General features: G+C 41.1%; 1 protein-coding gene across 5 annotated transcripts in view; it reads right to left on the reverse strand.

The window, feature by feature from the left end:
- LOC138762033 (solute carrier family 35 member F5-like) overlaps nucleotides 1-25,777 on the reverse strand; it is a 126,959-nt gene that overhangs the window by 40,215 nt on the left and 60,967 nt on the right. For 4 of the 5 annotated variants that reach the window (XM_069935218.1, XM_069935214.1, XM_069935217.1 and 1 more), the window contains 3 exons: nucleotides 21,274-21,321; nucleotides 20,121-20,208; nucleotides 19,889-19,950 (listed from right to left, as the gene is read on the reverse strand). In XM_069935218.1, the coding sequence (XP_069791319.1) occupies nucleotides 19,889-19,950; nucleotides 20,121-20,208; nucleotides 21,274-21,321 (198 nt within the window). The remainder of the gene's footprint in view (nucleotides 1-19,888; nucleotides 19,951-20,120; nucleotides 20,209-21,273; nucleotides 21,322-25,777) is intronic. The other variant, XM_069935215.1, reaches the window with a different exon arrangement.

Below are 25,777 nucleotides of genomic sequence, written 5' to 3' on the forward strand. Positions count from 1 at the left end.
TGACTTGCCTGGATCACTCACAAAACAAAGATTTTCACTGTGTCTTTGTTTGTGCAACAATAAGCAATTCAATGCATACGTTTTTACTTTTAACAACTTATTCTGCCAACACACTAATCCCTAGCCATTCCACTTGCATTATTCTTCAGCTAGTTTTCTTTGAACCACTTCAAAAATATCCACACAATATCCTCATTATCACTGGAAGAAAAATGAGCTATAGAATAATTGAAAGCAGGAGTCAACAAAATATTTCAAACCATGATATTAGTTTAAATAAAAAAATTACATTAACTGTTTGAACAGCAATTGTGCATTACATCCCTGTTATCATGTTCCTCATGGAAGAAGGATAATGAACAAATAATGTACAGTTTCAAAATAGGAAATCTTCATTTGTATGTTTTACCTGTTGAACTTGCACTTTAGTTAAATTGACCTCTAGTATCAGAAGCAGACTACAAATAGGTCAGTTGATCTGGTTAATATAAAAGGTTGAGGCACTGCACAAAAATCAATAAAACCCAAAGCACATACCATGCTGTACCACATTAGTAAGGATGACCAAAACCGATGAGTACCAATTAATATTCAAGCAGGACTGAAGCCTCAATAGTCCTGGAATCATGAATCTATAGCCATGGGAGTATTTGAATAAATATTAACCTCAAGTTAATGACCGTGCTTAACTCTTCCTGCAAACTTACCTAGGGATGCAATACACTCTCCTAGGATGGTTGAAGTTAAGTCCCACCTTGCTGTCATGTGGGCATTAAGGAAAGAAGAACCAGGTTGTTAGAAATGTGACAAATACGAGTGCAAAGTGGTGCTATCTTGAGGATGCAGCCAATTTTATATCGATGCAAATCATTTTGAAGTTCAGCGCAGTCAACTGATGCTGCATATCCAGGTCATCACCACATTTGAATTTATAGATCTATGTCTTTACAAACGCAAAACATTCAACATTTAAGCATTCTGTTGAAAGAGGGACTGCAGCTTCAAATAGCCTGAGACAAGACAGCTAAATATTATTCAGTATCAACTTAAATTCATAAAAGTATAAAAACCCAGAAACAAAATATAAAAAAGAGCAGCAGATGAAGCATTTGCCTGCTGAAACTCTCACAGCTGATTACAATCAACAGTGATTACAGGCTTAATTTAAGGTTGGCATATTCATGATGAAATCACACAATTCGTGCCAATCAGATCTTGATTTGCTGGGGAACAATTTCAATGCACTCGCATACAAATGTTGCATTTCATTTAGCCAAGATTAATTTGAAAAAGTAAGATATTGCATGGTTTCTTCTGCTGGTAGGGCAGGAATATACCGGAAACAGACAATTGGTTTGGAATTTTATGAGACACTGTGCATAATAATTTTAAACTTTTATGGGGAAAAATTGGGAAAAAATAGTTGCCTTTATGCTCTGAAAGCAAAATATTATTGTGAATTTCATTGCAGAGTACAATGAAATAGCCGTGATAAAATTAAAGTTTCAAAAATATGCCATTTGGAAAGTAGGAATAGGTAATAAATGCCTCTAAGCATAAAGATGAGGAAAAACACTTGATTAGCAGGATAATGAAGATGCAAGCAACACTATGCCTTTGCGTGCCATTAAGTTGGAGGAAACCTTTAGGATTATACATGAAAATGTGTGGGAATACTTGGCCTTGATGAGAAGGAGCCATAGCAACCTGAAAAAAAATTTCTCAATCTTAGTGGCTGCCACATAAGTTCCACAGACTGTGTACACACACACACACACACTAGTCTACAAGAGAGATAATTAGTGAAGGACCATGAAGGCACACCAATGTTTCTACTTTCTAAGAAGCTGAGGAGATTTGGGATGTAATCAGGTGTACTGATTGTATAGTGACTGGTCACAGTCTAGTTTGGCAATACAAGTACCAGGAATTCCGAAGGCTGGAGAAGGTAGCAAACAGTCAGGTCTATCACAGGATCTGGCCTCCCATCCATTGCAGACATCTTTGTGAAGCACTGCCTAAAGAAGACAGCCAACATCATAAAGGACATCCCATCACCCTGATCATAACCTCTCACTGCTACCTTCAGTCAGAAGGGACAGAAGCCTGAAAACCAGCATCTCTAGTTTAAAAAAAAAGTTTTATTTCCAGCAGCTATTAGAAGCTTGAACATCTCCTTGATTCATTAATAATGGCATGATCCGACAGAACAAAATGACTATACGCACTTTTGGAAGTCTTTTTTTTTTGCAATCAGATTACTGTGAATATTTATAATCTAGCTTATGTATTTACTATCTAATTTAATTCAATTAGTTTATTGTTATACATTTCACCATAAGTTCCTGTTCAATTGCTGCAAGTAACAATTTTGGATATTTGTACATACAACTCAATCATTAGTTATTGATGTAAATTCAATTTAAATATTTCCAAATTAATAAATATGATTTCAAGTTGAACATATTATTTGACAAGTCTAAAGACTTTCAAATAACTGCCATTAGCTAAGCCAAAATACTTTCCCCAAATGTTTGGACTAAAATAATTCTGAGAGCAAATAGGATTATTTAAATATACTCCATCAGTTTTCAAATAAGCCCGATTAAATAACTTGTAAGTTTCCAAATGACGTACAACAGAGTATTTTTATAGCTCCCAAAAATCCAACTAGCTTCATTAAATTAATTGCAGTTTTGTGGTTCTTTGATTTGATTATAAAAATGTTTGGTTTGATTACTGTGTCATTAGAGAAAGATGATTACTTGCAGAGCTTGATAGGCAGGAGTTTTCTCTAAAGGCTTCCTCAGATGCATTCTGTGCCAAGAATGCGCCTGCAGAAGTGGATTCAGATCTGTGGAAAGGTTGTTCAGGTGGCAGCACTGAAAGCGCAACACTGGCCATCTGAAAGGGACAGCATCACGGGAGGTGCCTCAGAGCGCACTCCGGCTCCTGATCGTTCAGACTGTCGGGGTTGAGATAGCTGGCTGTCAAGAGTTGGGGCAGCCGGCGCAGGGTGTCAGCGCGGGGACGTCCCGCAGGGTGGGGACTGTTATAGGGCTGTGGGGTGAGAGCGGAGCAGTGGGATCAGTGTGGGGACGTCCCATGCAGGCCACCCCTGAGCTGATAGCCCACCCCCAGCCACCCCAGTGTGGGGACTGATACAGGGCTGTGGAGAAAGAGCGGGGAAGTGGGATCAGTTTGGGGAAACCCCGCGCCGGCTGCCCCAGCGCTGACAGTCTGCGCCGGCCGTCCCACAATGTGTGGACTGATATAGGACTGTGGGGAGAGAGCGGGGCAGTGGGATCAGTGTGGCGACGTCCCGTGCAGGCCGCCCCTGCACTGACAGCCCGTGCCGGCTGCCCCACAGTGTGGGGACTGATATAGGGCTGTGGGGAGAGAGCGGGGAAGTGGGATCAGTATGGGGACAGCCCACGCCAGCTGCCCCACAGTGTAGGACTGACATAGGTCTGTGGGGAGAGAACGGGGCAGTGGGCTCAGGGTGGGGACATATAGGGCTGTGGGGTGAGAGCGGGGAAGTGGGATCAGTATGGGGACAATCCATGCCGGCTGCCCCAGCACTGACAGCCTGCGCCAGCTGCTCCACAGTGTGGGGACTGATACAGGGCTGTGGGGAGAGAGCGGGAAGTGGGAACAGTATGGGGACAGCCCACGCCGGCTGCCCCAGCGCTGACAGCCTGCGCTGGGGGGCAGGGGCAGTTGGGAGGGGGGCTGTCAGGTGCTCGTCAGCTAATTGTCATCCCCTTAGCAGCCGCTGCATTCAGGTGCCGGGGGGACCTCAATGCTCCGGCGATTATTCCTCCCGGAGGAGGGTTACAAAGTTCTCCTCAGATGTGCCTCCTGCACTTTCAAATGGCCTCCTGACAGCCGCACATGGGCATAATATGCGGCTTTACATCGGGGGATTTTGGCCACCTGCAGGTGCCTTAAAAGTAAAACACTTGCAATATTTGATTAAAGTAAAAATGAATAGATAGGTGGAGTGCTCAACACACCAAATCAGAGGGGAAGAAGTCATTAGAAGGTAAGTGGAGAGTGGAAAAAAGGTGGAGAAGTGGGGTGAAGGCCGTCTTACCTGATTTTAATTCAATTGTGGCAGAAAAAAATTAAAATAGCTCTAAAAAGGAAATGGATTTTTTAGCAAGCTACAAGAATGGAACTTATTGAGCACTTGTTTTTTTGATGTAGAAAAGATTCAGAATGTATCTACAGGGAGAGCAAAACCAGTACTAACAAGGGTAGAGAACTGGCAGTGATAGATTTCACAAAGTTATAACAGATCATAGTTTGTATCCAATTTTAACTGCAAAGTGCAGGGAAACACCCCATGTTTCTTGTTCATTGCCTCGCTTGCACTTGGAAGACTCAGGATCCCCCAAGTAGAAAATATCCTCAGGCTTTTAAATGGGTCATCAAAGTATATGTCAAATAGGAAGAACCAAGAAATTTTAGGATTAATATAAGAAGATTATTTAATAATAATGATGAGAAATATAAACAAAATGGCTAATGGAATTTGACTTTTTGAGAGGATTAAAATATGAAAGGTTAAAGTTTTGCTGCAGCCATGCAAAACTCTAGGGAAGACCACCTTCAAAGTAATTCTGAATACTCAATATCTGAGGAACATTATTTGTTTCAGTTTAATGAAGTTTCATCAAAATGAAATTTGGTCTTCATGTGATAAATTACGACTGTTTAGACAAACTATAGTTGTATCCTGTGGAATTTTTAAAAGTTACATGTAATAATATTAACTTTTCAAAATATAATCAATGCTGATGTTAGATTCAAATTACATCTGCTGAAAGGAAGTCTAAGACCAGGGGGTATAGGCTTAAAATTACTTTTAGGGAATTTAAAAATAAAGATAGAAATTAATTCCATATACAAAGGGAAGAAATTTGGATCACTTCTCAACAATTTTTTTTATTTGTTAATTTAAAATCTGACATTAATTAAAAAAAATATGTATAGGTAATATGGTACAAAGGTTGTTATGTAGCCGCACACTATTCGAAGGAAGTCACACATGGGTGTAGTGAGGTATAGCTCTCTGTTTTATTGGGGCTGAAGCCTGTTGGCATTCCTGCCATTTGCCCCATCAATTGACGTCGCTGACTGCATAACAATAGCGGTCTGCTAACTCCCAGTTGCGCTTGCCACCCAGAGCACCGGCCCGATTGCCACCGTGGCGTGCCGCTACAGTTATATGGAATAGTTCAAAGATCAGCCAGTAGTTGTACTGAAAATGCATGAGAAGCTCAATGTGCTGTTCCAGCTCCAATGTTTGACAAAGATCAAACATATGTATGAAATCTGAAATGAGACCTAATATGCTGCAGTATCCAATTTGTGTGACAGATTTGGCTTTGTAAGGTGACGCAAGATTACTTGCAGAAATAAAAACAGAAAATATTGGAAATACTCAGCAGGTCAGACAGCATCAGTGGAGAGAGAATCAGCAATAATATTTGAGGTCAATGACCTTGCATCAAAAATCAATGAATGTTTCCAGCACAATACACACAAGTGCTGGAGAAAAGGGTAACCAATATTTTGGGCCTGAGTCAAGGTACGCATTTCTTCTAATTTCAGATTTTTAGCATTTGCAGTATTTTGTCTTTGTATAATGGCAGAAAGATGCACAGTAAGACCTAGTTATAATTACAGTGACATTGACAAAAAATAAGTTAGCTTCAATTCTACACCTTCACAACTGGGCTTCTTGAAAGATTTTATGGTTTATTGATTTTAACTCAATGCACATGGCACTCTGTCAGGCAGTTTCTACGAATATGATTTAGACTGATTCAGCATGCTGTGAATCAAATTATTCACATTATGCTGTTGGCGGCATGGTTAGGATAGTGGTTAGCGCAATCTGTTACAGTATCAGTGATCAGGACTGGACTTCAAAGCCTGCTCTGTAAGGAGTTACTGGATTCTCCTCATATCTGTGTGGGTTTTCTCCGTGGTTTCCTCCCAACATTCAAAACATAACAGAGGTTGTCGGTTAATTGGACAACACGAGTTCAGGGGCCGAAATGCCTGTTACCATGTTGTAGGTCTAAATTTTAAAAATATTTAAAAAATTTAAAACTCAATTTTCCTACAATTACTTTCATTTCACAAATTTGTTCTGTTTATGTCATGGTTGATATGCCTGTTCTTTAGGTTAATCAGCAACTCCAACATTTCCATACTTCCATTGCAAATTTCCTGACATGACATCAGAGAGAACTAAAACGGAACAGGAAATAAGATCTACACTCCTATGCCCTTAAATCTTTCTGAACAATTATTCTATACATCTATACATTTGAAAACATTAAGGAAATGGCTCTGCAATAGATCATATAGCTCAGGAGTAGTGAAATTGTTTTAACGATAGTTTCATTTCCCCCATTCAAATGTGCACACTCTACCAGATCAACATTTGAGATGGTACAACATCCAGAAATCAGATATTGAACCATTCTATACATTCCCCTCTACCATTTCCAAATCTTGATATAGAACACAGCCCTAAATGTCAGCATGTTTAAAAATGACACAAAAATAAGCCCTTTAAATCCATATTTGTTAGAAATGGGAAGGGTAGGGTTTTTGGAATTTTAAACCAGATACATGATTGGTTGTCACCAAGAGACCAATTTTGAAACACTTTTACTTCAGTAGCTTTCAGAAGTCAGTATATCAGGTTTCAAAAATGCAATATGATTTCTCTCTCATTCCTAACTTCTATAGGTTTGATGGCACTGGCAGAAATGTGAGCTAATGTCTTTGAAAAACATACCAGAATCAACATTCACAGAAACAGTATAATGCTCATTTAGCTGTTCTACTATCAATTAATCTTCTCATTTAAATATGAATTGCAATCCAATTAACACAGTAACACAAAAAATATGCTGAAAATCAAATAAATAAAAGAACTTTGAGCGAAATAAATTAAACATGTAATTATTCTTTAAAATAATGTCTTGCTTCTAGCATTTTAATGTGTATTAAAGGTACTCCCAAGTATCTTTGTAAATAATTTACAGCTCATGACAACATGATCAGGGAAGGGTTAAGATTGAGGGCTGCTTCAGTTTGGAATCATTCATTGGTGCATACATCACTAGTGAAGCTACCAATTATTGTCCATTGCCTATTTCCCTTTAGAAAGATCTGGTGAGTTGCCTTCTTGAATTACTGTACTGGAAATTTTAATATGAGTGAAGGGAATGCTTGAATCTTTCTGAGCTGAATATTTCAAGGATTTGAACCTTTTGGGATACAATGTAAAGAAGGGGGTTCTTACTGTTATTGCACTTCAATGGTTTATTTATCAAATATTCTGCAAAATCTCCTGCTAGATGCAAAATTAGTATGAGTAATGAAACTATATCAGTCACAAGAAGCCAATAGTGTCTCTGTAGTCTTGCAGCCATGTCAGCTAACAGAATTAAAACTGCACAGGAGATGAGATCTGCACTCCTATGCCTGTAAATTCTTCTGAAAAAGCCTTGAAAGAGTGAATAGGATAAAATCCACAGTAAAGAAAGTGTGATGTACAGGGACCAATGAAGGACTGGATGGCACATTCATAGATTTTAGAAAAAGAAGATGTGGCAATTGATCAGTCATAACATTCTTGAAAGGTGAAGGCATTGAAAAATGTAATGGTTTAGCGGCAGCTACACTGGTCCTGAAAGAACACACACAACCAGACGGGTTGAGCTCAGTGAGCAGACTAGTTTATTGCAGGCTGCTGGGCTGCACTTGTACTCCCAGCCCAGACCTGGCTGAGAACTGCGCTGGAGGGCGCTGACGTCACCTGGGCGCACATGATCCCCCAGCGCAGTCTTCTGAGCCCCATCCTGGGAGGAAGGGAAAAACCCCCGACGGTGCCACTTTGGCCGGCTGCCCCACCGCGTGGCTTACAAGCAGGACCAGTTCGCCTGCCTAGTGGTGAGCCGCCACACAGCCCCTCCCCAGAAATGGCGCCAATGTCCTTTTTCGCTGGGCGGCCTCATTTCTTGGGGTGGGCTACGACCATGGGCTCGGTGGGATTGAGGTGCGCTGGCTTCAGCCGTCCACGGTAAACAGCTCCCGCCTGCTGCCAATGTCCAGCATGAACGTAGATCCAGAACGGTGTACAACCCTGTCGCTGCAGAGGTGTTGTGGTCGGGTGACATGCCTGGGCGGCGGTGGGGGTTCGAACGAGTCCGAGCATGCCCTGAGGTGAGGAAATAGTTCGCGTGGCGACCGCTGGGGTTTGTGAGGTGCGTTTACGAACTCACGAGGTAGTGCCAGCTCAGTGGATGACGCCTGCAGATCTTCCTTGGGAGTGGAGTGGATGCCCAGGAGCACCCAAGGCAGTTCATCCCCCCAGTCGGGACTGGTGAGGTGACCCGGGACGCCAAACCGGGCGTCCCAACCATGCAACAGTGCTGATGAACGTATGTGAAAGGTCGTGGATGTGACAGTAGATCTGCCTGCGCCACTGCTGGGGAACCACTGGTTGCGGGGCGCCCATGGAGATATCGCACAGGATGGTGTCTTCGCCGCTCAGAGTCGGGAGGTCTTGGAACCGCAGGTCCGTGGTGGCACTCTTGAAGACCCTCGTCTCCTCATAGAACTTCTGGTCCCGGCCGAGCTGGTCGAAGTTGAGGCCGGGTGTCAGCGCGCAGATAGCTGGTTGCGAGAGTGCATCGGCAACCACATTATCCTTCCCCAACTTGTGCTGAATGTCAGTGGTAAATTCCAACACAAAGGAGAGGTGATGCTGCTGGTGGGTCAACCAGGGATCCTTTGCCATCGTGGGCACCTGGGTGAGGGGTTTGTGGCTGCTGAAGATGGTAAAAGTCCTCCCCTCCAAAAAAATAGCGAAAATGACGCACCGCCAGGTACATGCCCAGTAACTCTCGGTCGAAGGCAGTATACTTGCATTCCAGCGGGTGGAGCAGTCAGCTGCAGAATGCCAGCGTTTCCCAATGTCCATTCACCTAATGCCCCAGGTCAACATCGACGGCTGTGGCAGAGGCATCGACAGAGAGTGCCATATGCAGGTCGGTCTGCGTGTGGGCGAGCATGGTGGCCTTCGTCAGGGCATCCTTGGTGGCCTCGAATGAGGTGCAGGCTTCTGGGTTCCAAGCGAGCGTTTTGTGCTTGGCTGCGATGAGGGCGAATAGCAGCAGCATGATGGACGCAGCTCCTGGGATGAAGCGGTTGTAAAAGTTGACGATACCCGCAAACTTCTGCAGCCCCTTGAGGCTGTCCGGGTCTGGGAACTCCCTGATAGCGGCAACCTTCGCAGCGGCGGGCGTGGCTCCTTCAGCCGTGATGGTATGACCCAGGAACTGCAGGGACTCTTTCCCGAACTAGCACTTGGCCGGGTAGATGGTAAGGCCGAAGTCAGCCAGCTGGGAGAAAAAGGAGCATAGGTGGGCCTTGTGTTGCACCCGGTCCTTGCTGGCGATGAGGATGTCGTCCATATAAATAAAGACGAAATCCATGTCCCTGCCCACAGAGTCCATGAGGCGTTGGAAGGTCTGAGCAGCGTTCTTGAGCCTGAACAGCATGGGCAGGAATTCGAACAAGCCAAAGGGGGTGATGATGGCTGACTTGGGTATGTCCTCAGGGTGCACCAGGATCTGGTGATACCCAAGCACCAGGACAACCTTGGAGAAAACCCTCACACCATGCAGGTTGGCTGTAAAGTCTTGGATGTCAGGATGGGGTAACGGTCAGGAAATGTTGCCTCATTGAGCCGTCGATAGTCTACGCAGGGACTCCAGCCGCCGGAGGCTTTCGGGACCAGGTGGAGCGGCGAGGCCCAGGGGTTGTCGGACCGCTGAATGATCCCCAGTTCCAACAGGTGTGAAAACTCCTCCTTGTCAGGCGGGAGCTGGCGTCCCTTGGCGTGAACCGGTGGGCACTGGGTGGGGATGTGGTGGAAGACCCCGTGGTGCGGCGAGGCAGCGGAGAACTATGGCTTGAGGAGTGTCAGGAACTCTTCAGGATTTACTGGAACTCGTCTTTGGGCGTGCTGATCATGGCCATCTGCGGTTGCTCTGAGCGGGAGGCATCGAGGCGAACGGCCTGTAAGGTACGGGTGTCCACCAGGTGCCTACCTCGAATGTCCACCAGAAGCCCATGTGCGAGGAGGAAGTCTGCACCCAGGATGGCAGTCGGGAGGGACGAGATGGTGAACCTCCACGCGAAATTTCATTGGCCGATCTGGAAGTAGACTGTCTTGTCTCCATAAGTCTGGATTTCTGTTGCTTTGGCTGTACAGAGGGGAGGTCCACGAGGTTGGTTCCTGGACTCGACGACCGTGGCTGGAATGACGCTGATCTGGGGTCCAGTGTCAACGAGGAACCGCCGGCCGCTGACTGAGTCCTGTAGGTAGAGGAGTCTGTGTCCTTGGCCAGCCACTCCAGCCATTAACAGTGGCCGGCTTGGTCGTTTCACTGGAACAAGAAGGGGTGACGACACTTTTGAGCCTTGGTTCCCCAACGCTGGTGGTAGAAGCCTGTAGCAAATGCTCTTGGGGGCCCCTGTCCACACTGCTAGGGGCAGGCTTGGTGTGGTCATGCCCATGCCTCGTGACCTGCTGGACTGCTGAGCCCTCTGGGAATCGTGCGAGCCATAGCTCTTGGGCCTTCTGGGTGACCTTCTTTGGGTCAGTGAAGCTCTCCTGCACCAGCAGCGGCCGGATATCCCCGGGCATATGGTTGAGGAAAATGCGCATGAAGAGTGGGCAGCTGGTGTGATCACCCATGAGCGCGAGCATCTTGTCCAATAGTTCCATCGGGGACCTGTCCCCCAAGGCGTCGAGGTGCAGCATCCGAGCAGCATGCTGGTGTCTGGATAGTCCGAGAGATCTGGTACGCACTCGCTTGATGGTTTCGTATTTGTCTTAGTCGCGTGGCCTGGTCCAGGGCAGCGACTACATGGTAGAATTTGGTCGTGTCGGACGAAATCTGGCGGACGTGAAACTGAGCCTTCGCGTGGCCGAACCAGGTCTCCAGCTCCTGAACCCAGAATTCAGGCAGTTTCATGGCTATAGCACTGATCACAGGCTCGCTCATGATGGGTTCAAAGACGTTTGAACCAGTCGGGATCACCAATTGTAGCGGCAGCTACACTGTTCCTGAAAGAACACACACAACCAGACGGGTTGAGCTCAGTGAGCAGACTAGTTTATTGCAGGCTGCTGGGCTGCATTTATATTCCCAGCCCGGACCTGGCTGAGAACCGCGCTGGAGGTCGCTGACATCACCCGGGCGTCACGTGGTCCCCAAGCACGGGTTTCTGAGCCCCAAGCTGGAAGGAAGTGAAACCCCCAATGGCTTACAAGCGGGGCCGTTTCGCCTGCCTAGTGGTGAGCCGCCATAATGGAATAATTAGCACAATAATCATGTACGGTACAAGTATTCTTTATTTTTCGAGGTAATACCTGGTGCATTTGCAAATGAGTTAGAATCTGCAGTTAAAGCAATTTTGCTCAATTTCTGAAAATAATGTATAGAGGACAGCAATTCCTTCAACAGCAAGGCTAATAACCAGGGAACTTAGATTTTAAGTGACTGGTAGAAGAATTAGAGGAGATTTGAAAATATTGTATTATTCAGAGGGGTCTGGAGTTCAATCCCTGAAGGGATGATAAATGCTTATTATATCTAGAATAAAATCAAGATTAGGCTGGATAGAAATTTGTTAGACTGCATTGTCTCATAATTCAGGTAATAACACTTTCTCCCAAAACAGCTATGTACAAATATTATTAATAATTATGATGACAAGTGGAAATTTGGTTGCTGAAATAATTAATTTAGTTGTGACTCTTCATTTGGTTTTCTCCATTTGGGCTAAAGTTGTGGATCCCATTCAGTTATTAGATAAACCCAAGCAAGTAAAAGTTAAATAGAGTTTGCTCAGTAAACTATATATTTTACATTTTTTTGGTGTAAGCTGGAATAATTCACCAACCAAAGAGTACACACAAAATATGAAGCCAGTGACGGGAGCGAAAAAAAACAGAATGTCTTTGTAATCTATCTTGCCAAATTTTAATCAGTTTTAAATAAAAAATAAAATCAAAGAAAATTACTTAAAAATAACTACTAGAAGTCAATTTGTAGAATTCTTGCTCTTACTAAGGTGCCAACAATAACAAATAGATTTCCATTTTTAATACTATTTTCCTAAAGAAATGGTACACGATTTTCTGCATTGGTGGGATGCCAGTAGCAAAACACTTGAAAGAACTTTTGCATTTCCTATCATATTTTGCTTTCCAAACTTAACCAATTTTTCTCCAAAATTTAAAACAAAGCCTAAGGGTCAACTTTTTGTTATTTTCTGAAGGTGATATTTGCGCAAGGATATAATCACACACAGCTACACTGTTTCACACCTTCACTAAAGTAATGAAGTCAGTTCGAGAGTAGGAGATACCAACTGACTTCAGGCAACACAAGTGAGGAAAATTATACAATGCCCAACTCTCATTTGGCATCTTCCCGCTTGCATTGTTAAAGTAGATTTTCAATGGTAATTATTTCCTTCTTTATCCATAGTGCTAAAATGAGGCATCAAAGATCTGGAATTAAGTCTGGAATCATTAAAACCTGTGTAGTATTTGTATCCTATTGTAAAATGTTTAATTTCTTTCTACGGGACCAATGGTTCACTAATGATGTATGTTTTCCAGAACAAGCAATTTCTCCTGTAACAAATCCAAACCTAATGGCAGTTTTGAATTTTAAATACCAGCACAATGCTCTAGGGCACACATGTCAAACTCAGGCCCGTGGGCCAAATTTGGCCCGTGATATAATTATATTTGGCCCGCAAGATCATATCAAATATGTATTAGAGCTGGCCCGCTGGCTGCCGCGCCAGTATAGCGCATGCACAGCTAATACTACAAATCCCAGAATGCTTTGAAAATGCATTGGCGCCGGCCCGTCAGCCCGCTAATCGCCCCCACCTCCTCTCTTTACTTTCATTAGCATCTGCGACCTGTCGCCCAACTCACATGTAATAAACCCCTTACGAAAAATGGCCAAACCAAAGACAGGAAACAGGACCTTTCAAGACAGGTGGAAGGCAGACTATATGTTCATCATTTTAAAAGACAAACCTGTTTGTCATTGAAGCAAGTTGTTATTTTTTTGACTTGTTGGCTTGTGAAAAAAAATACATTTAAAAGGAGCTTAAAGGCTATAGAGAAATATTATTTATTGAATATTTTATTTCTCATTTGTTAATGCTTCTTCTGGAAAGAGTTTAACCAAAACTATTATTAAACATTTATTTTAATAAGAAAAAGTTTAACATGACATATGTTGAAAGAAGAGAAAACATGCAGATGTTGTTGAAAATTTTCAATAAGTATTTAGTTTGGCCCACAACTTAGTCCAAGTTTTTAATTTTGGCCCTCTGTGAATTTGAGTTTGACACCCCTGCTCTAGGGTTTAGGTATACAAACCATTTCACCTATAAGATTAAAGCCATTTCACCTATAAGATTAAAGCACACAAGGTGTTTTCTCATATATTCTGCATGTATATAGCCATGGATTGAAGACTCAAAAAAAATAGAATCAGTCACCTCTTTTTTTTCCCCAAAGAGTCTTGGATTTTATTTCTGCAGTTAAACATACTACCAGTAAAGTTTTTAGCCATCTGAACACAATTCGCAAAATGAGAAAAAGTGCGTCTAATTGACAGGTATTAGGAAAGTGAGAGAAACCAGAAAACTATAGACTGTGAGATTAATTTTTTTTGGAGGGAATCTATGCTTAAAACACCGAGAAAATTGAGCTGATTATTTAAAAAAAATGATTTCTACTACATTCTTTGAGCCAAAGTTTTAGGAAACATCATAGCAGTTGTCAATTGAAGTCATTTATATAGGTTTCCTTAAGAAATTAATTAAGTAGATCAGGTAGCATCTATAGAAAGAAAGTTAAAGTTTTAGGTTGAAGGCTCTTCATCAGAATGGGAAAACAAAAGGCTGAAGGAAGGTTAGCAGACAAATGGAAAGTTCTGATTAAATCTATCCTCCCCTCCCCTTTCCTCTCTGCCATTTGAAACAGCGTAGTTTACTCATTGACAAAGGGCCTTCCATCCAAAACGTTAACCTTTTTTGCTTTCTGTAGTTGTTGCCTGACCTGATAAGAGTCCCTGTTTTTTGTTGTTTATATTTCAGGACATTGGGATGATATAAAATCATTGAGTTGAATAGAAGCTTGTCAGAAATAGAAGGCAGAAAGAGATGTAGAAGAATAGAGTATGTAGTAAAATTGTAAAGATCAGCAACATCTCCTCGGAGTTTGAATTTACACTGTATTTAATAAGTTTTGTGAAGTCACCTTCAGCTCTGGTTAATTCTAAGGCATGTGCTTTAGAAAAAATATTGGGCCACCAACAGGTACAGAATACAAGGGACTAAAGGTAGCATTCGACTGATATAACACCCATAACAATTAAACTTTGAACTACTTAGTTTACATTCTTGCTTCTTCGCTTTCAGTTCCTGAGTAGCACAAATTACATCTTTTCAGTTCTCATCAGGTACCTTTGAAAAGTAGAGAAGTTCGAGATTCGTATTGTAATACATTCACACAGAGATAAACACACAGGTTTATTCAAAATGGAGACTACAGGTTCCAAGTCCTCACAACCAGGCCTAGTGGAGATTCCACTCCCATCCATAAGGTGGAGCTAGAGGGTGGAGGTATTACAACTCCTCCTACCTTAAAGAGAAAGTTATGTTTGTTTACATTTTTGAAATATATACGTGTTGGTCTTTGACAATAACCTGACAATGGAATGGCAACAAAAATCTTTGTATCATTTATGAGGTTTTCTTTCACAAATTTAAATTTTCAACTGATTTTATTTTGCTGTCTGGATATCTTCCCTGACCAAAAGTTCCTGACACTTTTGAACTACTTGGACTCCTTTTAGATGGAGTCAAAACTTGACTATGACATTGTTCATTAATCAAACCTGTGTGACTATTACCAACACTTGAACCTTGCGAAACCCTCAACATTTCCCATTGTACTTTCTTGTACCATTCATCTGTTGTTGGTACCTGACTTGCAACCTCATTGCCTCAATCATGTGATTCATCTTCCTGCAATTGATCTGGTTGCCAATCCGTTTGCGTTTACACAGGCATCACATGATCAATGCGTACTTTTCTGAACATTCCATTACAAAACATCTTGACTAAGTACGTTCGTAGTCCTAATTTTCTCAGAACTCTTCCAGGTTACCAGGTCACCCATTTGCGGTGATGGTTTTTCACCTTCACTTTTTGGTTCACCTCTACACTCCTTTCTTTGACCCTACATCTGTTATGATTTGATTTTTGTTTCTCTTGTTTCTTTTCCACTGTTTGAGCCAAATTTGGTTTTAACAATGAGAATCTTGTTCTTGGAGTTCTCTTCAAAAACAATTCTGCTGGTGTCTGACCAGTAGTAGTGTGAGGTGTATTTCAATATGTGATCAGAAAATTGGCAAGTTTGTGACCCAATGACAACTGACTCTTTCTAGGATTTGGATCCAAAATCTACTTGATCAATGCACGTTTCACAATTTGTATTGTGTGTTATGCTGCTCTATTTGAAGCAGGATGGTATGGGGGTACTCTAGTGTGTTTTACACCATTATTTTTCAGGAACTGAACAAACTCTTCTGAGCAGAACTGAGGTCCATTATCAAATATGATTTCCTCTGGAAACCCCCCATTGTTTTGCTGGACATCATTTTGGTCATCGGAAACACCTCAACCCACTTTGAATGACTATCAATCACAACGAACAATTTCTGCCCCTCTAACTCAGCAAAATCTATGTGTACTCTTTGCCAAACCTTGGTAGGCCAAACCCATGGTTATAGATGAACTGTTGGTGGATTCTTTCCAACTGACTGACATGTACTACACTCTTTGACACACTGCTCTATGTCTGTATTGAGACCTGGCAACCATACGCAGCTTCTAGCTAAACTCTTTGTTAAACACTTCCCCAGATGTTGATCATGTAGATCTCTTAGTAATTTTGCTCTGTATTTCATCTGAATCCCCTAGCTCCCCACTTGACACAACCCTGATCTACTGACATTTCATTACTACACACACAGAATAGCTTGATTTATGCCTTTGATTTAGTCACTGATTTGGCTAACCATTTGAGATATACCCTCGTACTCTTGACAAAACGCTTTCTATGCGTGTAGCCTTACTAATGACTTCTGATGTGAAAGACAACTCTTCTACGTTGAAAAGTAGAACACATCTCTATTTGGAACAACATCAGATTCCAATGGCAATCTGGACATAGCATCAGCATTGCTGTGCTCCGTAGACTTGCGATACTGAATGCCATACTGATAAGCGGACAATATCTCTGCATCCTGGCAGCAGCTAATGTTGGTACCTGTGCTTCAGGATGTAGAATTGCTGTTAAGGGCTTGCAATCTGACTCTATGGTAAATTAATGACCATAAAGGTATTTGTGGAACCTTTTAACACCGAAGATCAGAGCAAGAGCTTCTCGCTTTATCTGTGCATAGTTTTTCTCACTAGCACTAAGGGTTTTAGATGCAAACAAAATCTCTCCAGACCTATCCTTCTCCATAATTAACTTGAAACTAATGGCATTATGATCACTGGACCCAAAATGTCCCCATCCCATACTTCTGTCATCTGTACTATCTCGTCCCCTAATAGGAGATCCAGTCTCTCTGGTTAGTATCTCTATATACATTGAAAACTTTCCTGAACACATTTGACAAACTCCAAACCATCCAGGCCTTTTACAGTATGGGAGTCCCAGTCAATATGTGGAAAATTAAAATCTCCTACTATCACAACCTTATGTTTCCTACAGCTGTCTGCTATCTCTACAGATTTGCTCCTTGAATTCTTGTTGACTATTGGGCAATCTATAATACAACCCCATGAGTGTGTTCATACCTTTCCCATTTCTCAGCTCCACCCATATACTCAGGTCTGACCTGCCTGAGCACAGCTAGGATATTTTTACTGACAAGCAATGGCACTTCTCGCCCTTTCATCACCTCCCCCCCACCAACCCCGTTCCATCATGTCCAGAATATTGAGCTGCCAGTCGTACCCCTCCTACAATCAAGTTTCATTAATAGCAACAATATCATAATTCCACACACCAATCCATGCTCTACCATTACTACAATATACCTTGCATTGAAATAGAAGCACCTGAAAACTTTTCCGCCATGTACAGCCCATTGACTTCTAACTGTGTTTGCAATTTTCACATCATCTTTTCCCCCCTCTATCTGCTCTAACACTCTGGTTCCCATCCACTTGCAAATCTAGTTTAAATCCTCTGGAGCAGCACTAGCAAACATTCCAGCAAGGATATCAGAAAAATCTCAATGATCCAGAAGCCTGAAACTCTCCCTCCTGTACCATGTCTTTAGCCATGTGGTAAGCTGCATTATCCTCATATTTTTAACTTTACTAGCATGGAGAAACTCAGGAGGTCAAGTAACGTCCTTCATATAGCAAAGGTAAAAATACATAACCAACGTTTTGGGCTTGAGCCCATCATTGAGGTATGAAAAAATGTCAGGAGGCATAGTGGGAGGGAAGGGGTGGTTGCAAAGGCAGGAGGTGGTAGGTGGAGAAGGAAGGGAGGGGACATCAGCAATCAAGGGGAGGAAGGGGAAGGGAGGGAGGAGAACTGGAAAGGAGAAGGAAAGGGGGGGGAGAGGGAAAGAGGTGAGCAGGTTAGCAGGTTAGCAGAAAATGGAAAAGTCGACTTTAATGCTATCTAGCTGAAGAGAGCCCAGATGGAAAATCAGCTGATGTTCCTCCAATTTAAGGGTGGTCTTGGTTGGACAGTACACAAGGCCACAGGCAGACATGTGAGTGTGGGAGTGTGACACAAAACTGAAATGGTTGGCTCTGTAACTAGTGCAGATGGAGCAAAGGTGCTCAGCGAAGTGATCTCACAATCTGCACCCAGTCTCTCTGATGAAGAGAAGGCCACAAAGGGGCACCAGATGTAGTAAATCAGTCCTGTGGATACACAAATGAAGTGTTGCTTCATTTGAAAGGCCTGTTTGGGGCCTGGACCATGTGAGGGAGGAGGCGTGGGTGCAAGTGTGGCACCTCCAGCAGTCACAGGGGAAAGTGCCAGGGAGGGGGGGAGAGGGGTAGGTGATGGGTGGGAAGGGATTAGTGCACAAGGGAGTCACAGAGGGAGTGGTCCCTACAGAAGGCAGAGAGGGGAAGATGTGTCTGGTTGTGGGATCCTGTTATGTGCTGAAAATTCCGAAGGATTATGTGTTGGATGCAAAGACAGATGAGGTAGTAGGTGAGGATAAGGAGGAATCTATGTTTATTGCATCTGGGAGCAGAGGGGTCCAGGGCAGATGAGCGGGAAATCAAGGAGGTGCAGGTGAGGGCTGAGCTAATGGTGGTGGAGGGGAAGCCATGCTTGTGGAAGAAGGCAGACATTTTTGAAAATCTGGACTGAAAGACCTCATCTTGGGAACAGATGCGGAAGCCGAGAAGGTGAATTTGAGAGAAGGGGATGGAATCCTTGCAGAGGACAGGGTGTGAGGAAGTGTAGTCAAGGTAGTTGTGGTAGTTAGTGGATTTGTAATTATAGGTCGGTGGAAAGCTCATCTCCCTAGATGGGAGATCTAGGAAGGGGAGTGCGTTGTCGGAGATGGACCAGGTGAGTTTGAGATCAGAATGGAAGTTGGCTGCGAAGTGGAAGAAGTTGACAAGCTCATCGTGGGTGCACAAGGCAGCTCCAATGTAGTCATCGATATACCAGAGGAAGAGTTGCGGGGTCTTGCTTGTGCAGGCTTGCAGCATCGATTGCTCCAGAAAACCCACAAACAGACTGGCATAGCCATGGCTACTCCTTTGAGTTGGAGGAACTGAGACGAGTTAAAGGAGAAGTTGTTTAGTGAGGACAAATTCTACCAGGCGGAGGAGGGCGGTGGTAGAGGGTGATTGGTCGGGTCTCTGGCCAAGAAAGAAGCAAAGTGTTTAAAGACTTTCTGTATGGGGGATGGACATATGAAGGATTGGATATTTATCGTGAAGATGAGGCATTCCAGTTTGGAGAATCTGAAGTCCCTTCTGGTGAGGCAGAACTTCATGTGCATCTCGTCAAACATTGTTTTCTACATATTGTGCACTCAATATGGCCTCCTGAGCATTAATAAGACTAAGCGCATTCTAGGCGACTGCTTTGCAGCTTGTAAAATGCAAAGATTTCCTCTGCTATAACTCCCGAGTCTCATAATCAATTACGTAGATATTTAGCAAAATTATATATTTTGGATTGAAAGTGATGGCAGTTCTGCAACGAAGCCTGAGAAAATCTATTACATAAAAAACTCATATAAAAGTCAAGGATTTCCAACTTGAACAGGTTATTAAAAGAACAATGGAGGCAATGATATGTTTCATAAGCATAAATGCTGGTACCAAAACTAATAATTTTCTAAGATTATGCATGGCTAAATAATCTCTATGTTCTTAACTAAGAGTTCTTGACTGTTCACTTCAATTCTGAATATATTCATCGATGATTCATTCACATTATAATGCAATGAATACAACAAGAGTTTTAGTAAAAATGCACAATTAATACTTGAACTTATTATGCAAGTTGATAATTGTATGGTGTTTGAATTACACATACTGGATTAATTATCTTGTATTGTTTGCAGCAATGGCCATGGCATGAACAAAAATAACTTTTGAATATTGCACAATTTATTAAACAAAATCTAAAAGGGTATATTTTAATTCAGTGGTAGTTATAAAAGGAAGCAAAATCATTTACCTATTGTGCCTTTTCCTTCTGCGTCATTACTCGATAGACTTACAAGCGCAACACCACCAATGCTAAAAATTAAAAAAAAAGCATTAATTTTATGTTACAGATCAACTCCACAGAGATGAGAATAAAGATGCATTGCAGGGGAATATTCTTTCTGTAAGAAACACAAAGTACAATTGATGTACTTGGGGAAAAAAAGACCTGATTTAAATGTTATTGATAAATTAGTACATACCTTAAAATTACTGCTAATAATTTGGATAAAGTAAATCTGTCTCCACTGTTGCTAGGGAACATTGCAGCCAAAAGTAGGGTGAAAAGGCCTGTAGAAATGAAATATTCAACCATTAAATCATTTTTGAAATGTAAAATTATGGAATTATGAATATAGATTTCTTAGCAATGTATCAAAGTTGTAACATTAGGAAGCTTAAAGATGACAAGATCTTAATTAAAACTTGGAGGACAGTAATTCAATTTTTTTTAAAACAAAGGTGAATTACACTTGTAACTTAACACTGGTTTGAGGTGACAGTTTAGAAATGATTAACCAAATAGGAACCAGAACAATGGGAGTAAATGTGATTAACATGTTAAATTTGCAGAGCGTGTTAACAGTTAGTGCTTTAATAAGTATCTCAGATAATGTACAAAATAACAGTAAAATTCTAATGGGAATAGGATTTTTTTTCTGAAATAAATTACATCTTTCTTATTGGATTATGAATAAATGCCACAACCTATAATTTGTGGATTATATATGTCCCTGCAAACTGTTTATGATTAGTTACTAACTTTGTTTAGGTAGCAATATTTGAATAACACTAGATGTCACTGTTGCAAAAGTTATTTTTATGTGCATGTGATATCTTTTGGTAAGATATTTCAATACATTTATTAAACAATAATTTGATATAGTAACAAAAGAAACAATTCAATCAGAGGGTCATGAATATGTACTCGTATAAATTTCAAATACCGTATATTCTCATGTATTTATCAAATTTTTGGACCAAATCTTGACTGAGATTAAGTACTTGTGTCCTTAAAGGCGTCGGAAACTCGGATGGCTGGGACTGGGTGGTGAATCTTCATTTGGGGCATCGGGAGCTTGGAAAGGCATCTGGGGCCTAAGAAAACATCTGTAGCCTAGGTATCAGGAGTTCAGATGGACACCAGTCAGGGTGTCAGGTGGTTGGAGCCAAAAAAAAGGGTCCACTTTTACACTGATCATACAAAAATGCGATTTTTCGGCCAAAAAAAGGGGCCGTGAATCGATTATTACACCATATCAATGATTACACGAGTATATATGGTATCTGATTTTAAACACAGAATTGCTAACTGATTAGTGGTTAGAATGACAATTATTAAGGAGTATCTTTAACCAAATAAGAATAAAAATGTTGGTAGAAACACAAGAGATCCACTCGTATCTGAAAAGAGGAAAAAAAATAGGTTAAGAAAAAAGAAGTTTAAATTTTCAATTATATTTGGATTCACTGTATATTTCCAACATTTTCTGCCCAGGAAGACAATGTGTTTTGTATACAAGATCAAAGCAATATTTCACATTGGTGGAAGGATGGATGAAAATTAAACAGAAAATGTTCAGAGTTTTTTCTTGGGGTGCTTAATTGAATTACTGAAGCCTGATGAAGGGCTCAGGTCTGAAACATTGGTTTTATACCTTTATCTTCTATGATCACCGCATTGTGGCTGAGTTCTTCCAGCATTTTTGAGTTTTTATAATTTTAATCTATAATGGAATTATTCAAGGAGCCAATTGAAGAACTACATACACATAGTTTCCAATGATTCTAAACATTCGACACTAAATATATCAGTAATTGTATTTAATGAAAAAAATCTGGCATGTATCAATTGAAAAAAGTGAACATACGAAAAAACAAGTATCAATGGAAATTCAGTAATAAATTTACCAAAAATAAATGTTCAAATATAAGAAAACGCAATGAGACATCAGTTTTATTATTTAAATAAACCTATTTAGAGCTTACAATGGGAATGTAGGGTGACGAAAGCTAAGTAAAAGCAAGACTATCATGGAAGATAAGGAAAATGATGTGTTAAATAAATCCAACTGTTATCTGATTTTATAGTAGGGTAAAGGATAAATTTGCAATGGTGCAAGAAAATCTATAACAGCGAAGAAAATTATTTATAAATTGCAAGAATCTGATGCCAGTACTATAAGACGTAAATATATTCATTATTTTTGCCTTTGGTTTGAAACATTGTTAATGTCATTACAGTATTTAACTGAGTGGTTAAAAAGTAAACAGATTACAATAGATATGTCACTGGGATTTATCAGAAACATTGCAACTGAGCAGTTCTTTTAGTATAATTTTCTGGAGGTAATGATGGATTGGAGAATGCTGAAGATGCTTTCTATAAGGATACTGAGAGAACCCGGGATAGTCTTTGGTTGGTTACTGATCACAGAGATAAAGGAAATGCATTGTTAAAGTAACCTGCTGCAGAAAATTGTTGTAGACCAGTCTTCAGAGGTTGGGAAACATAACTGAGGTCAGTTATTTTGTTCTTGGAGGGAATCAGAATAATATTAAATCATAACATCTTAAATTATAATAGGTTACATAAATTATTACTTTTTATCAGAAGTTTAGAAAGTTGAAGGTGATCTAAATAAAGCACTTAAAATAGCAAGCATATGTCAGAAATCAGCTAGAGATTCTAAAGTGGGATAATCCAGTAAAAGATGCATGTACAATCCAAAGTTTTGACACAGTCCATTTAGGAATGAAATCTGAAATCACTCTGTCCACACAAAGTTTTGAAAATCTGTAACTTTCTCCCCCAAGAAATTTTGGACATTGGGTATCAAGAGATACCACATTAAAACAGGTATAGTTGAGGTACAAATCAGCGATAAATGAAGCCTGAGGATATGATTAAGCTTTTTTCATTCCTTAGATATACTTTAAGTCTTTTCTCTGTACTCTTTGACTTCAAATTTAAGTTTAGTAACAAGATGCAGTGGATTTGTTTTGTGAACAGTCCAGCTTGACATCTCTAGATACAGTACTGAAGTACAGAGTTACAGAGAGAGATCAGTTAGTACACAGCAAAGGCAACATGGTTTTAATTCTGTAAGGCTCATCAGGAGTCTGATAATGGCAGTGCATGATCTTATGCTTGTGAATCTTCTTCGCATAATGAGGGGATGAAGAGAGTAGGGCTAGGGTGGCACGCATCCTTCTGAAGTGCCAGTTGATGAAGTAGATGTGGTCAAACAATAATCATGGCTTTTATTAGCAGAAACTCATGGTCCAATAATGAAAGACAATTGGTGCATATACAGTTATATCCAAGGGGAGTATCCTTAACAGTAGAGATAATGCACAGCCAATGTTAGTACAGCAAGGCTCGCAAGAGGGGAGACAGGCAGCTTGGCAGACATTCACCACACCTTCAATATGTTGGATGGTTTTCTGAGGTAGCAGGAGGTATAGATGGAATTGATGGAGAGGAGGGGGTTATGTGTGATGGCCTAACTCATGATAAAACCCAATGTAATTTATTGTGGTCTTGGGTAGAGCAGTTCCCATACTTTGCAATGATGCACCTTGATGGGATGCTTTCAACAGTACATCTGTAGATGTTGTTAAGGGAGGCAGGTGACATGCCAAATTTCCTCAAGATTCTGAAGAACTGGGCTTTTTTTTTGGCCATGACATTGATGTAGGTGGGAAGGACAAATTACTGGAAATGTTTACTCCTAAGAGGGTAAAGTTGCCTACTATCGCACTCCCATCACCACCCCACCACCATTGGTGTAGATAGGTGAGTGCGCTCCACACCTTTTCTGGAAATTTATAACCAGCTCCTTGATCTTATTGACATTGAGGGAGAGGTTATTGTCCTGGCACCAAGCCCTTCTTCAGTCTGACTAGTTGTTCCTAAATTTCCTGTTCACAATGGTGCTGGCATCTGTGAATTTTAGATTGAGTTGAGGCAGTCATGGGTCCACAGGGAATAGAAGGGGGCTGAGTACTTACTCAGCCTTGCAGTGCCCCAGTGTTGAGGTTGATTGTAGTGAAGGCGTCATCACCCAACCTTAATGATATCTGAAGTATGGAAGTTGTGGATTTAATTGAAGAGTTTGTTGGGTACTATTTGTTGAAGGCAGAGCAATAGGCAATGAATGAGATCTGAAGTAGGTAACCCTGTTGTCGAGGTGTTCCAAGGCTGAAAGTAGGGACATCCATGGTATCTGCCATGGCCAGTCATGGCAAAATGTGACTTAGTCTGAAACAACACCCTGCAGTGTTATTTTATTATCACAATACTCTCAATATAAGTTGACTTGCCTGGAGTGCATGCAAAATAGTTTTCATTGTATCTGACAATGTGACAATAAAATATTCAAATCAAGTCAAACTGTGTTTTGATAATATAGAATTTTTTTTCTTATACGCTAAGATTTTTAATATAAGTTTAACTGAGCATATCAGTCTCTTTTTCAGAATTATTTTTCAGTATAGAGCAAAAGGACAAAGTTAAGACCATTGGAAAATGGCCAATTTTGTAGAAATGAGAAAGGATTTAGGAAGAGTGGATTGGAATACGTTGTTTTCAGGAAAGGATGTGTCCAGTAAGTGGAAGGCCTTCAAAGGAGAAATTTTGAAAGTGCAGAGTTTGCATGTTCCTGTTAAGATTAAAGGCAAAGTTAGCAGACATAGGGATATTGGTGATCTGGTTAAGAAGAGAGAGGTATATAACAGGTATAGGCAATAAGGAGCAATGAGATATTTGTAGAGTATAGAAAATGTAATAAAATACTAAAGAAGGAAATCAGGAAGCCGAAAAGGAGACATGAGGTTACTTTGCCAGATAATGTGAAGGTAAATCTGAAGGATTTCTACATATTAAGAGTAAAAGGAAAATAAGGGACAAAACTGGTCAGCATGTCAACTATGCGTGGAGCCTCACTAAATGGGGGAGATTTTTAAATGGATATTTTTGCATCAGTATTTACTCAGGAAACTGGCATAATGCATAAGGAAGGAAAGGAAACAAACAGAAGTATGATGGAACATATGGAGATTAAGGAGGAGGAGGTGTTTGCTGCCTAACAGCAAATAAAGGTAGACAAATCCCCTGGGCTGGATATGATATTCCCTGGGACCTTGAGGGAGACTAGTGTAGAAATTGCAGGGGTCCTGGCAGATGTATTCAAAATGTCCTTAACCACAGGTGAAGTGCCGGAGGATTGGAGAATAGCTCACATTGCCCCATTGTTTTAAAAAGGCTCCAAAAGTAAAACAAAAGTAAAATTAGAGGCCGATGAGCCTGACATCAGTAGTAGGTAAATTACTGGAAGGAGTTCTGAGAGATAGGATATATTTGAACACCCATGGGCTGATTAAGGACAGTCAACATGGTTTTGTGCATGATAGCTGTGTTTAATGAATCTTGTAGAGTTTTTCAAGGAAGTTACTAAGAAAGTAGATGAAGGAAAGGCTGTGTATATTGTCTATATGGACTTTAGTAAAACCATTGACAAGGTCCCACATGGGAGGTTAGTTCAGAAGGTTAAGACACTAGGTATCCATGGAGAGGTTGTAAACTGGATTTGAAATTGTGACATTTGCATTTTAAACACCATTGACTGCAGAAGCCAGATTGAAAGCTGAAGAGTGCTGTTGCATTGCAAGGAGAAGAAATTAAAGATTTTAATGATGGTTCTTGAGATAAGTGGAACAATGGATTATTTACTTGAGTATACAAGAAGCCATTTTGTTAATAAATTCCAGACAGCCCAGAAACAGGACAAAAACATCAAAGTTAATTACTTTGATTCTGTAAGTAGACAGAGATGCTTTTAGCACCTAAGTGTCAAGA

Source organism: Narcine bancroftii, chromosome 4 (assembly GCF_036971445.1).
Source record: "Narcine bancroftii isolate sNarBan1 chromosome 4, sNarBan1.hap1, whole genome shotgun sequence".
NCBI classification, from domain to species: domain Eukaryota; kingdom Metazoa; phylum Chordata; class Chondrichthyes; order Torpediniformes; family Narcinidae; genus Narcine; species Narcine bancroftii.